Consider the following 13,077-nt stretch of genomic DNA (forward strand, 5'->3'; position numbering starts at 1 on the left):
CCCCTGGTCGCTTCTCCTCCTTTGAGATTACAGATTCAGTAGGTTTGATCCATCCAAAGCCCCTGGTCGCTTCTCCTCCTTTGAGATTACAGATTAAGTAGGTTTGATCCAAATAAAGCAGTGTCTGAAGTGTTTGGGGTGAACCACATTGACTCGGGTTGGGAACAAGAGATGGAGGCTCCTGATTTCTTCAGGTTGTTCACATACATCATTTAAGAGTTGCAGAGACAGCCCAAGAATTCGATATGTGCGTGTGTGGGTATGTAGGTTTTCTTTTGGGGGAGGTGAATGGAGAACTGGGTAGGATAGAAGTCAAGTTTTTAGGGCAGAAGATCTGGTCCAAAATAGGAAATACAGGAAGGGAAACACAAAGAAAGGATAGTTCAAGATCCCTACTTCAATACGAGGGTCCCCCAAACTCATGTTTTACATCCTTTTTGCCTGGTTCAGAACTTTCTGTAAAGATGCCTTGGCCATTTTTCTCTCAATACAAAAAAGTTTGTAAATAATAAAACCCCAAAAGAACATGGAGAAAGACCAACACAGTATATTTACACAAACTAGGCCACCTAGCAGTCACCAGCTGCTACAAAGTCCAGACAAATACAGGAACTAGAGGGGGCAGCATCAGGGGAAAACAAATCCAGGATCAGATGTGCACCCCTGAACACGTTCTATCACGCTTGTCCCATTTCAGCCCAGTAAGGGAGGTTCGTGGTGATCTTACAGGATGTAAATGAGGCCCCCTTTTCTCCTTAGTTACCATGATACTGAATCAGCGCTGCAGCAGGGCAGGATGCCGGCTGTGCACACCACATGAAGAGGCCCTCCCTTACGGGGCTCCCTTGAACCCAAGAATTTGGAAAAGTTAAGAATTTTAGTCCTTGCTTCATATATCCTTCCCTGGACAGCACAGGAGGGGTACAGGGGCACTGGTCTTAACATTTAGCCTTCCCAAGTCACGTTTTTTATGAATACACACACATACCCCCTGTTGCGGATGGTAGGCCTAGCCCAATCCAGTGAAGGACGGATCTGGGGTATGAAGCAAGTCCCATGCCCTAGGATTAGGAAACCCTCACCTAACCTTGGTGTCCCTTGGTGTCTCAGCACCTTAGTCTAATTTTCAGTCTTCCAGTAGCCAGAGATCAAGTCTTGGGCAATCCAGTGGAACCCGAGTCTCCTGTGAAACATTTGCAAGGTGGGGGGTTCAGGAGCTGGCTTACTGGTATCGAGCGGCTGCCCCAGCCGGGAGCAGGTGGCCAAGGGTGAGGGCTATACCCACATCCATTGTTTCACCCACTGCCTTGACTCCCTGGTGAGAAACTTTCTGTGTCACCATCACAGTGTCCAGATCATCCTGGGCACTGCCAGGGCCATCTGCAGCCATTTCTAAAGCTCTGTGGAGGCCCGGGGGCTCCTCACCCAGCTCCAGCGCCAGCACACCCTCCCGGCCCACCTGCCTCTTGAGGAGCTCTTGGCCCACTGGGTCTTGTCCTACCACCTGCTGGAGTGGCCGGTGGAGCAGCAGCAGCCCCTTCAAGAGTACAAAGGCAGGCACCAGCTGGGGAAGGCTGGTGTCACCTTGTCGGCCACATTCTGGAGCCTGGCAGACAGCCTCAGCAAGCTCCTGCAGCCCTTCCAGATGGCGGTCCGTGAGGTGAGTGTGGTGCAGGCCTCTCTGAGCCAGGTGCTGCCCCAGCTGTGCTACCTGCACATCTTCCTGGAGCAGGTTCACAGACACTTTCAGGAGCAGAGTGTCGGGGAGGCGGGCACAGCCATCCAGCTGGCTAAGGGGTTGGCCCTGCAGCTCTGCACCGACTGTCAACTCAATGAGCTCTTCTACCACGAGGAGTTTGTGCTGGCCACCTTGCTGGACCCTTGCTTCAAAGGCAAGATTGAGGCCATCCTTCCTGTGGGGGCCGACATTGACCACTGGAAGCAAGTCCTTGTGTACAAGGTGAAGGAGATTAGGGTGTCTGAATACTCTTTGACTGCCCCCAGCCCCCTGCAAAGCCCCAGGGGTCTGTGTGTGGACCCCACCAGGGTAGCCAGGAGCTGCGGGGTGGAGAGGAAGAGCCGGGGGAGCCTCTGCAGAGCAGTGGCTGCTCTGGGGCCTTCCTGCTGGCCCAGAGGGAGAAGGGCTTGCTGGAGAGCGTGGGGCTGTTGGCCTCTGAGAGGAGTGGAGACTCGCTCTCCACCAAGAGCCACTAGGCCAGCATCATTGTCAGGACGTATCTGGGAGAATGAGACCGTCAGAGCCCAGGACGACCCCCTGGCTTCCTGGGAGAAGAAGCAAGAAGCCTGGCCACTAACTATCTGTCTTACTCCCGACAAGAGCCTTCTCTGAAAGCATATTTGCCTCCCTGAACAGCCTCACCCTTGTAGAGCAAAACTCTTTTCTCAAGGTGGAGGCCATTGAGCATACTTGAAGACCAACCTGGAGCAGTTCCCCAACTACACCCCGCCTCCCCTCATCTGCTCTAGTGGTGACCTGGCCAAAGGGATACAGGCCCTGCAGTCCGCTCAGGGTGGGATGGCAGACATGGCAGGTGCCAGTGCTCACCCTGCCCGTGAACTCCTAGAGAGCCCCTGTCTGTAGTAGGTCAGAGCAGAGAGCCGGGTGTTACATCCTGGGTGCCACATGCTGATGGCCAGAATCTTAAACCTATTTGGTAAGAAAGGGTCAGTTTCTCACTTGACAGATTGCCATATTTTTTTTTTTTTTCTGGGAGATGTCATTTTCCATCTCCCCATTACTTCCTTTATGTCTAGCAGTATGTGCCGAGAAGAGGCTTACTCTCTTTGTAGGTGACTGTGAATTTTGTACTACGTGGCTTTGTACATGTGATGCTCTGTTAAAACGTAAGTGGGTGTGAAGGTCCTTGAATACACCTTGTCTGTGTGGGTAAGTGGATACATGCCCTTAAGAGGCTTGCTTTCTCAAAAAGTGTACAAGGATGTGGAGTGGGCGTGTGCTGGCAGGTGGGATATGTCCTCAGCCTCTTGGGGGCTGGGTAAGCTATTGCAGCACTTTCTGAGGCTTTCACTGTAGGGAGAAGGAAATCCCAAGGTAGAATAGCCATTTCCAGAGAGAAGTGCACACATATCCCACACACGAGTCTTTTTGGGGGTATCGGAGTAGCCAGAGAACCCGACTGATGGGACTGAGCAGCTAGCTAGGAAAGCTGAGATGCCAGTCCTCAAATGGTGTTCTTACCAATAGTCTATTTCCAGACTACTGGAAACCTTGGGGTTTCTTCCTCCAGTGGCAGCAGCCTCAGTAGCTTTCCTGGGCTCCCAGCGGCCGGCTGTACACCCTGCCTGCCATCACCCTTGCCCCTGCTTGTCGTGGACCACTTTTAAAGGGGAAGTTCCTTATTTGGAAGAGAGAAAGGATGTGTGTAGCACACACTCATCATGGATTGCTCAGAGTTCCTTTAGGGCAGAGCTGAGGGCCTGGGATCCAGGAACCAGTGGGATTGGACAGGAGAAGAAAGAAGGGGGTGGCCCGCCAACCCCGCAAGACTTGCATCCAGGTAGCCTAAGGGCTCCTGGTCACTGGGCAGGGTGGCTGCTGAGATGCAGGTCGGAGGAGGTAGGGAAGGCTCCAGGCCTAACTTGCAGCATGTCACTGGCCATGGAGGTGAAGGGACAGACTCTCCCCTTACTGGCTGGCAGCCCCAGGAACCTGTTCCCTTGCCTCTCCTAGATGGGTTGCCAGCCCTGTGTTTCACTGTGACCAATTCATTCTGACATTTGGATATTACTGAAAATGTAAGGAAGCAGGAAAAATTAACTATATTCCTTTCATTCAGAGATAGCCTGTATCAACAGTTTGACATTTTTCCCTCTTTTACATTGAGATCATACCCTAGGTACTGTTTAGTATGTGATATTTTCATTTTCACAGTATAGTAACTGCACCTGTTAAATAGTTTTGTAAACATTTTTAATGACTGGAATAGTATGATTTGAATTAAAGTCTGGCCTCCAGATCACTTAGATCACTCCACTGCCTGTAGCACTAGGTGTGCGAGTGGAGTGTTGGGGACACATTCACAGGTGATAGGAGGCTGGGTTTGTCTTGGGGAGGGACCTTACTACTGCCCCTGGCTCTGACGCCATTGCATCTGGATAGGAGGGGCAGGGCTTGCTGGATCTCTCCCTGCAGTGTCCTGCACCTCACTCGCAGGATCCTGACTCACATGTCGGAGCGCGGAGGATCTGGGAACATGATGCATCCTCAGGTTGCCTTAGGCAGCGTGCGTGTCTGTGCTTCCATCCTTGAGCAGTCGGAACTGTTCTTGGAAGTGGCATCGTGGCTCTGCTGTGTGGCATCACTGAGCGGGCTCATGTTCCGGGAGAGGACTGGTGAGGCAGCGAGGCTTGGGAGAAGAATGTGAGAAGATCGGGTGGGGGTGAAAGGAAGAGGGTGAGAGAGCTTGATGGCACCAAACCAGGGGGCTTGGGCTCTAGAACCTTCACTTTCATCTAGGGGCAGTTTTGTCCCCCAGTGGACATTGACAATGTCTGGAGGTGTTTTTAGTTGTTCCAAGTGGGGTAAGGGGAGTGGTTCTGTTGGTGTCTAGTGGACAAAGGCCAGGGATGCTGCTCAGCACCCTTCAATGCACAGGACAGCCTCCACAACCAAGGCTTAGCCTGCCCAGATGGCAGTAGTGCCAGGGTTGGGAACCCCTCTTCTAGAGCGTTAGAGCCTCCAGTCCACCCGAGGCTGCTCTGGGTTGAAGCATTCCTCCCCCTAGACTTAGCTTTGCCCTTCGGGCATCATTTCCCAGGTAGAAGACACTCACCAAGGCCTGGGACCGTCTTCTCTGGTTCTCAGTCAACCTCCCTCAAAGGGCCCAAGTGCCATCCTTGTCACCAGTCCTCTTTCCAGACCCTCTTGCTGGGCCAGGTCTCTGTTCCCTTCATTTCCATAGTTAGGACAAGGACGACTCCCACTGGAGGAGTGCTGAACCTGGTGGACGTGCGGGAAGCCTGATGTTAGTTGGGGTTGCACAGGTGGGCACCGGCTGGTTCTCGGTCTTACCGGGCTACCTGTTTGCAGTGTGCAGGTGATGGACCAGAAACCCAGCAGAGGTCACTGACCCCCAAGAGAATGAGGGTTTTGCACGACCCATCACCAAGACCCAGGCGGCCTGCATCGTGGTGAGGGCAGGACAGAGCCACACTGGTGCAGGGCTGTGTGTTGGAGGGCAGCAGGGAAGGGCCAATTTCTGTCCCATTGGGGTCTTTCTGCTCCGTTTCCTCTTCTGTGAACCATGTTCCTGGTGTGAGCATGCACAGTTGCCTGCCTCTGTCTGCCTGCTTCTTTGGTCTCTCCCTTTGCTGAGCCATCATCTCCATCTAAAAAGCCACTGACCCAGTTCCTCAGGGCATTCACTTAACCTCTGCAGTCCCACAGTGGTCTCACCTGTGCCCAGGACTGCTCATCCAGTGGCTGTGTCTCCAGCCTCATCTTGTCTGAGTCCAGTGGGGCGTCCTAGCAGTGTTGGTGTCACTCCTTAAAAGCCTTCCGTGTTCTCCTCCCTCTGGCTGCTTGGCAGAATCCTTCACAGACTCATTCATTCAGCCTCATAGGTTAGCCTCCACCTCTGCTGCTCGTTGTGTACCGGACATCTTCCACATTCACTCCTGAAATAGTGGGTGGGTGGGAGGGGTGCCTGCTCCTGGAGAGAGGCCTGCGGGTTCTTAGAGAGCTCTGTGTCCCCAGCATGGTTGGCCCTGAGCACTGCATGCCTTCCTTGATGCCAGCTGCCATCTCCCTGCTGATGTTGCCTGGATCCCTCCAGCCTGGAGCTCCAGCTGCCTCCTGAGCCCCATGCCACACTCACTCAAGCTGAGTGCTGTGTAGCTGGATGTCTTCTTGTCTCCAACCTGTCCCACCTGTATTTCACATGCCTGAGAAGGGAGCCCCAGTCCAGGTGGGGTGGCTCATGCCTGTAATCCCAACACTTTGGGAGGCCGAGGCAGGTGGGATCACCTGAGGTCAGGAGTTCGAGACCAGCCTGGCCAACATGGTGAAACCCCATCTCTACTAAAACTACAAAAATTAGCCAGGCATGGTGGTATACGCCTGTAATCCCATCTACTTGGGAGGCTGAGGCAGGAGAATCGCTTGAACCCGGGAGGCGGAGGTTGCGGTGAGCTGAGATCGTGCCATTGCACCCCTGCACTCCAGCCATGGCAACAAGAGCGAAACTCTGTCTCAAAAAAAAAAAAAAAAAAAAAAGAAAGGACCCCTTGCATACAGTCACCCAGCCAGCCAGATTCCCAGTTGTCCTAGACCCTTTTTCCTCCTCCCCATTACTTCCTGCCCTCCTTAGGGCCTGTATCTTTTGTTTTCATAGCAGACAGGTTTCTAGTACCTGGTGCTCCTCCTGCACCCCCCATCTTAGGGGCCAGAGCAGCTTTAATCAAATGCAAAGTTGATTGCGTCACTCCCTGTTTACAAACCCCAAAAGATTCCATTCCCATTGAGGGAATCCACACTTCTTGGCAGATGCTTCCAGTTCCTTTTGGAAATAAATGAGGTATAAATAAAAGAGAATGAACTGGAGTGTTGCAGACTAGAAGGGAGCTAGATAAGGAAATGGGGGCCATAAACGCAAGGATTCCCCTTCCCAGATGGGGTGGAGAGTACATAAGGATGGCAAAACTGTTTACATCCTCGCTACCTCCCTGGTTGGGAACATAGTAAATATCTTTGTTGATGGTGTGGGAGGAGCTAAGTGGACCAGGCTCTGGGCCTGGTTTCCTTGGAGAGGGGAAAATGAAAAGTGTTGATGTGTAAACTCAGACTCTGGAGTCGCTGACACCCTGCATCAGATCTGCAGGGCAGGCATCATCCCGCTGGCCTGGGTGAGACTCCTGGGACTGGACCTGGCCAAAGTCTGCCAGGTTGGGAAAGCTGTGCTTGGAAGAGGTCTGTTATTTTCCTTCCTGCTTAAATCTTGCGGTCCCTCCACCAGGCCACCCCTGCTTTGTGCCACAGTCATGCACTGGCACCTGGACTCACCTGGTCCTGCAGCCCCTGGCAATTTGATGTGCCCATCCTGGCTTTCTGGAGCCACCCTCGCCTCCCACCAAGACAGCCTGCCTTTTGGGAAATTTATGTTGTGTTTGCAGCAGGCACCATGCTGTCTGGCACATGTAACAGTGCTGTTCCATTGATCTGTCCAGCTGAGGCCAGAGTAAAAGAGCTGGCTTTGGCGGGCAGTGAAGTGGTAGGAGGAAGGGTGTGGGACCTAGCCGGCCACTTACCCCAGCCTTCCCTGACCCTTCGCTACCTTGACCTCAGTTTCCTCCTTTAGGACTAAAGGCCAACTTCTTATGCTCTACAGCTCCAACCGGAGGCACCATTTGGCCCATATAATCTGGAAACAAGTTTGAATTCATTGCTGTTAGAAAGAATTGTAGTAATACTGACTGAATCAAACAAGGCACATGTGCTCTCATTTGCGTTGCATGTATATTGATTATCCCAGAAGGAAAACAAACTGGTGATGGTGGTTACCTATTGCCTGTTCAAACATAATGGCTTAAAGTACACCCCCAAATTAATAGGGATGGATCGTGAGTGGTTACTGAAAAAGTAAAATAATGATGTTTTGCCCCTAGTTTGGATTTAACAGAAAGAAATGGTAATATTGGGCCTGAATCCGTCCAGCATGGCCCTAAGTAGCCGGGGCCAGTCTGGGCTGCTCCCATTGGGTTGGGCCTGCACCCCATCCCTGTCACTCAGATGGTTTTTGTGGGCTGTGCCCCAGCTTGGTCTTCAGGTCTTGCCTGGCCGAGATTGTTGGTTTTCATGGTAAAAGCAGGGTCAGACTCCCTGCTGTCACCTGCTGCGTAAGACACAAAGTACTGCCTGCTGACTGATTGTCTCTCTTCAGGGACTGGCTGGCTTCGAGCAGGGAATTGGAACCAGGCCTCCTGGCACTGGCCTGGGGAGAGTGTAAGGTGCCTGCTTCGGGGCGAGCACCAGTTGGCCCCCAGTGGAACCCCGTGACAGTCCTGCCAGGGCCCAGGCCATCCCAGCCGACTTCCGTCTCATGGAGCCTCCAGGGGAGAAGCCGGGAGAGGCTGGCAGGCTGCAAATCACCCCCCAGCTGCTGAAGTCGCGCACAGGCGAGTTCTCCCTGGAGTCCATCCTGCTGCTGAAGCTGCGTTGCTTGGGACTGGCTGACCTGGGCTGCCTGGGAGAGTGCCTGGGCCTGGAGTGGCTGGACCTATCAGGCAATGCGCTTACCCACCTGGGCCCGCTGGCCTCCTTGCGCCAGCTGGCCGTGCTCAATGTCTCCAACAATCGGCTAATGAGCCTGGAGCCACTGGCCACCTGTGAGAACTTGCAGAGTCTCAATGCCGCAGGCAACCTACTGGCCACCCCAGGCCAGCTACAGTGTCTGGCCGGGCTACCGTGCCTGGAGTACCTGCGGCTCCGAGACCCTTTGGCCCGGCTCAGCAACCCACTCTGTGCCAGCCCCTCCTACTGGGCTGCAGTCCGGGAGCTGCTGCCTGGCCTGAAAGTCATCGACGGTGAGCGTGTGATTGGGCGTGGTAGTGAGTTCTACCAGCTGTGCCGAGACCTGGACAGCTCCTTGCGTCCCAGCTCCAGTTCCAGCCCCAGAGCCACCGAGGCCCAGCCCTGGGTGGAGCCAGGCTACTGGGAGTCCTGGCCCAGCCAGAACAGCTCCATCCTGGAGGAGGCCTGCCGGCAGTTCCAGGACACACTACAGGAGTGCTGGGACCTGGAACGCCAGGCCAGCAACAGCCTGGCCCAGGCGGAGCAGGCACTCAACTCTGCAGGCCCCACCTCTTCCTTCGTCTTCTGAACGTGGCCCATGGCCCAGGACAGCCTGGCGGGTGGCCTCGCTGCCCCCAGCTCCCCTCCCTGCCCCCACACTCGTCTTGGTTGCTTCACCCTGGTTACTGGCCGTGCATGCTGGGCTATTGCTTTATCCCTATCCTGAGAGCATCCCCTCCCCGTGATCCCTGCACATGCTGCAAGGAGGCACTGAAGGGCCTTGAGCAGGTGTAAAGGCTCCCACCACCCGTGCGCCTGTGTCCGCAGCTGCTACCACTCCGGGCTGCTCTAGCCTGCGACTTAGTGGAAGGAATTACTTCTTCCTGAGGCTACAGGCGAGAAAGGTAGGGATGGGTCAGCCTCTCGTCCCAGCTGTTGGGAGAGAGTAGGCAGGCTGAGTGGCCCAGAGCACTCCTGGAAGCAGAAGCGGGACTCCCCTGCCTTGCAAATGTGCCTCTCCAGACTGCTGCTGTACTCCTTCCCACCCCGCCCTGGTACCTTCTCTGCCCTTTCTCGTCCACACATCTATTAAATGCTTCTGTTTTCATTTGCATCCCTGCCTGGCATTTCATGGGGGCACCTCTGGCTCTGGAGCACAGGAGGCTCTGCTCACCCTGCCCACAGGAAGGGTCCTGTCCCCCTGCCTTCTTTGCCCGCCTCTGAGTTATGTTGAGGAGGAAGGCATGCAACACAAGGAGCTGAGAGAGCAGCTTTATTATCATGTTCGGGGATAGAATGGGGTCCTCTCCTGGGGGTCTGGGGTCTTCCACTGGTTACCACCGACAGCGGTCCCAGAGGCACCATGCAGCTCTAGACAAAAGGGGAAACAGGTTTGGGAGTGAGGGAGGTTGCTTCGGCCCCAGTTCCAGCTTTCCTCCCAGGCTCCTGACCTGTCCCCTCCCAGGCTCCCAAAGCCCAGCCTAGCCCCTCAGCATTCCCAGGGTTGGCCCCATCCAGACGGTGCTCTCTGTCCCCTGGTGCCTACCAGTGCTGGCTCAGCTGTGGGGCAGGGCCTTGGAGAAGGCAAACTGTCCAGGGAAGTAGAAGCTGTGGGGGTCCTCACCAGCCCGCTGCACCCTGATGCACTGGGTCTCCTGGTGCTCCTCAGGCTCCTGCCAGGACCCACAACTGTTCAGGCAGTGTAGGAGGGGCAGGCAGTGCCAGTGGAGGGCTGCCAGCATCCTGGGCAGGGCCCACCTGCACGTCCCCTGGAGAACGTCCAAACCAGGCACAGTGCTTTCTAGCCCCCACTCTCCCTCCCCCTTGGCCAAGCTTCTGCCTGAGGACTGGCCCATAGGCTCAGCTTCCATCCATCTTCCCAGCCCTGTCCCCACCTCTGCACCTTTGCCCCTTCTTACCCGCAGAACCTGTGTCTCTATGGGACAGTGGACCATCCGGCCCAGAACTCTGCCCTCAGAGCCCAGTTTGATGCAGGCCAGGCACTTCCGTTTCCTCTGTGGGGGAGGGGGGGAGCATGGGGTGAGCAGAGGAAAGGGGTGAGGGAGGCCTGGGCATCATGAGGGTGGGAGCTGGGGCTGCCCATCATGGGACCAGATTCCCAGCTAGGCCCTCGAGCCCAGGAGCAAGAGGTCATGCAGGCCAGCAGGTTTTAGGCACAGCCCACCCTAGAATGTCGGAAGTCAGACCCATGCAGTTTTCAAACTGTGGAACTTTCGTGTGTGTGCAGGCAGGAGTCCTTCCCAGATGGGTTGTGTGGCACATGCATGAACACGCATGTATGTGGTTTGTATGCAGGAGTGTGGGTGGATGGGTGTGTGATGTATTCACGGACGTATCTGCTTGTGCTCATGTGAAGGCAAGAATCCTCCTCCGATGGGTTCTTCCCACCCAGCGCCTCCAGAGTGGCTCAGCTGTCACCTATTCTATTTATTACATTTTCTTGTAAGATTTGATTTGAGGCTGGTGAATCATTGCTATAATCCAGTGCCCTCCTTGAGCCGACAGAGGGAACTGGAGCCTTTACAGAACCTGTAATGCAGAGCCCAGGCAGTACTCACAGAGTGGGAACTAGAACAGTCACTGCACTCCCATCCCAGGCATCACCCCATGGTGGAGGGTTTGCCCCCACTGTGGCTGATGACTGGAGCCCTGCTAGGCTAGGAGGGCACCAGACGCATCCACACAGTGAGCTCCTTCCACCCAGGCCCTGAAGCTTGAAAGACGAACTCAGACAGAAGCGAGCCCTGCTCTGATGATAAGTCCAGAGGTAACCAAACCCTCTTCCTGTCTGCCAGCTCTCTACCAACCACCCTCACAACCTTGGGCTCAGGCTGAGCCACTCTACCTCTAAGGAGGCTCCTCACAGTGGGGTCTCTAACCTCAGGGCTTCTTAATAGACCTCCCAATTCCATGCAGGCACACCCAGGCATGTGCCCCATACCCCAAACCCCAAGTCCATGAACTCACACCCAGCATGCGCCCATCGCTCTCACACCCCTTCACTCACCCCATTGGGCCTGACTTTGCACTCGGGTTTCTTCCAGTCCCTCTTCCGGCAGCTTGTCTGCTGGAGCTTAAATTCCAGCCTCACAAATATTCCAGCTGGGAAGTGCTGCAGACAGACAGACAGGCAGAGGATGGCCGGTAGCCAGCTGAGCGTGCAGAGCAAGCCCTGGTGTGACCCGCGCCTCTCTCACACAGTCACATCCCAGCAGGTTGGACTGGGGCCTTTTCTCCAAAGGGCTGGGGCTCAGAGCCCAAGCACTTCTGTCTCACTTCCTGGGAAGGCGCTGGTCTCCCGGGGTGCGACCCTCCCTGCTCCTGCCAGGGCCATGCTACTCACCGTGTCCACGGCGCTGTCCACACCGGTCTCCTGGAAGGCCCACTGCACGGGCGGGTGCTTGTGAAATTCCTCCAGGGCCACCTGCAGGCCCCGGCGCTGGGCTTCCGTGAGCTCGGCGACGCCCACGCCCACCGCGCCCAGCCACAGGGCCAGCGGGATCAGCAGCCGTCGCATGCTTCCGTGTCACCCCGGCCCTGCGAAGCGGGTGTGCGCCCCTCAGCTCTCCGAGCCAGCCCGAGCCGCCTCCTCCCGCGCCCTGCTCTGGGGGGCGGGGGCCAGGCCTGTAGAACGCTGGGCAGCGGTGAAGGAGCCTGGAAATGGCCCTTTCTCCAAATTGATCTTGGGGCTTTCCTGGTCCTCTCCGCTCCCTCCCCCCCTGCCCGCGCTGTTCCCTGGGGCCTGCAGTTTTAGCAAAGTTCCCTGCCCACGCCGGGAATCAGTCAGTTCCCACTCCCACCCTCCACCCCTCATCTTGCCCATTCTCTCTCTCCCTGGGTCTCTGGCACGACCCCCTCTCCTCCCTGCCGTCCTCGGAGCCCCTCTCTCCTTTCCCCGCTCAACCTTCGCCCAGACCGAGACTCCCTGCCTGTTCAGAATCACCCTTCTCCCACGGGGTCCCCAGTCTCCGAGGTCCAGGCCGGCCGGGGGGAGGGGCAGGGGTCGGAGGTCGAATACTTTCGGGAGGATCTAAACACGTGGGAGGGCCCGACGGGTCCTCACCCTCCTGGCACGGGGGCTCCCTCGGGCCACCAGCCCGCCCCAGTCACTAGGAAGGGGCATCTCGCGCCGCCCAGCCCTTGGCTTTCCCGCTTCAAGCAAAATCTTCCCTCCTTCCTCTTTTTTCTAGGGCCTTCCCCATGACCCCTCTCCCAGCCCTTCTGATCAGTCCCCTGATGCATGACTGGGGCCACCGGAGGGGCTGACCCTCCCGGCGAGCCCCGTCGGTCCTAGTGGTCTTGGGACCGGAAAGAGACAGATGTGGAAACCGAGGCCCCTCAGTGAAGAGCTGCCAGGGTGGTCGCCTTAGACCAAAGGCGTTGGTCATTCCGCCTGCGCAGCTGCCCCTCCGCCCGGCTGCCGCCCCAGCCCGCTTCCCCTCCTCACGTCCTTCCCTGCGCCTGGAGGTCTCCCCTGACCGTCCCGCAGCTGAAATCTTGGCCTCGCTGTCCGCCTCTTCCCGCTGGTCTCGCGGGGCGGCCCCCACCTCCTCCCACCCCCACCTCCTGGATCCCCTCCAGCAACTCCGGCTCCTCCCCTGCCCCGTGGGACCGGCCTCTGGGGCGGGATGCCGTCCCGTGCCCTTCCTCCCCATCCCACCCCGTCCCTCCCCTCGGTCCAGCCCTCACGACCCTGACCCCGGCCGGGGCTGCAGGCGGCTAGCCCGGGCGCGCAGCCCTTGGTCCCACCTCCCTCTGGCTCCGGCCTGAGCATTCCGCGGTCTCGG

General features: G+C 56.5%; 3 protein-coding genes across 7 annotated transcripts in view; 2 read left to right on the forward strand and 1 right to left on the reverse strand.

Moving 5' to 3' along the window:
* The window catches only part of LRRC61 (leucine rich repeat containing 61), a 15,237-nt gene extending 5,854 nt beyond the window's left edge, over window positions 1–9,383 (forward strand). For all 4 annotated transcript variants that reach the window (XM_011941445.1, XM_011941447.1, XM_011941444.1 and 1 more), the window contains one exon: window positions 7,920–9,383. In XM_011941445.1, coding sequence (XP_011796835.1) covers window positions 8,079–8,858 — 780 coding nt within the window. In that variant the 5' untranslated portion in view covers window positions 7,920–8,078 and the 3' untranslated portion in view covers window positions 8,859–9,383. The remainder of the gene's footprint in view (window positions 1–7,919) is intronic.
* On the forward strand, window positions 1,257–2,350 carry ZBED6CL (ZBED6 C-terminal like). The gene is given in 3 exon segments (XM_011941443.1): window positions 1,257–2,078; window positions 2,081–2,237; window positions 2,239–2,350. Coding segments are annotated over 3 exon segments (702 nt in total). The 5' UTR covers window positions 1,257–1,645.
* A 143-nt stretch (window positions 9,384–9,526) lies between the features above and the next one.
* RARRES2 (retinoic acid receptor responder (tazarotene induced) 2) lies at window positions 9,527–12,845 on the reverse strand. Of its 2 annotated transcripts, none has more exons than XM_011941448.1 (6): window positions 12,738–12,845; window positions 11,634–11,827; window positions 11,298–11,402; window positions 10,189–10,284; window positions 9,816–9,942; window positions 9,527–9,640 (listed from the first exon to the last, which is right to left on the reverse strand). In XM_011941448.1, the coding sequence occupies exons 2-5, from the start codon at window positions 11,805–11,807 to the stop codon at window positions 9,826–9,828; spliced, it is 492 nt and encodes a 163-aa protein (XP_011796838.1). In that variant the 5' UTR covers window positions 11,808–11,827; window positions 12,738–12,845; the 3' UTR covers window positions 9,527–9,640; window positions 9,816–9,825. The 2 variants fall into 2 exon arrangements, with proteins under 2 accessions (XP_011796838.1, XP_011796839.1); XM_011941449.1 differs by lacking the exon at window positions 12,738–12,845 and adding an exon at window positions 12,558–12,672.
* Between the last annotated feature and the right edge of the window lie 232 nt (window positions 12,846–13,077).

The sequence above is a fragment of the Colobus angolensis genome, unplaced genomic scaffold (genome assembly GCF_000951035.1).
Source record: "Colobus angolensis palliatus isolate OR3802 unplaced genomic scaffold, Cang.pa_1.0 Scaffold2, whole genome shotgun sequence".
NCBI classification, from domain to species: Eukaryota; Metazoa; Chordata; class Mammalia; order Primates; family Cercopithecidae; genus Colobus; species Colobus angolensis.

What these genes read in the sequence shown, in the direction of transcription:
- RARRES2 (XM_011941448.1), bottom strand. Translation starts at nt 11,807, where the DNA reads ATGCGACGGCTGCTGATCCCGCTGGCCCTGTGGCTGGGCGCGGTGGGC. An exon ending in TGGACAGCGCCGTGGACACG is followed by an intron (nt 11,403 to 11,633) that starts GTGAGTAGCATG and finishes GTCTGTCTGCAG; the next exon opens with CACTTCCCAGCTGGAATATT. An exon ending in GCAAAGTCAGGCCCAATGGG is followed by an intron (nt 10,285 to 11,297) that starts GTGAGTGAAGGG and finishes CCTCCCCCACAG; the next exon opens with AGGAAACGGAAGTGCCTGGC.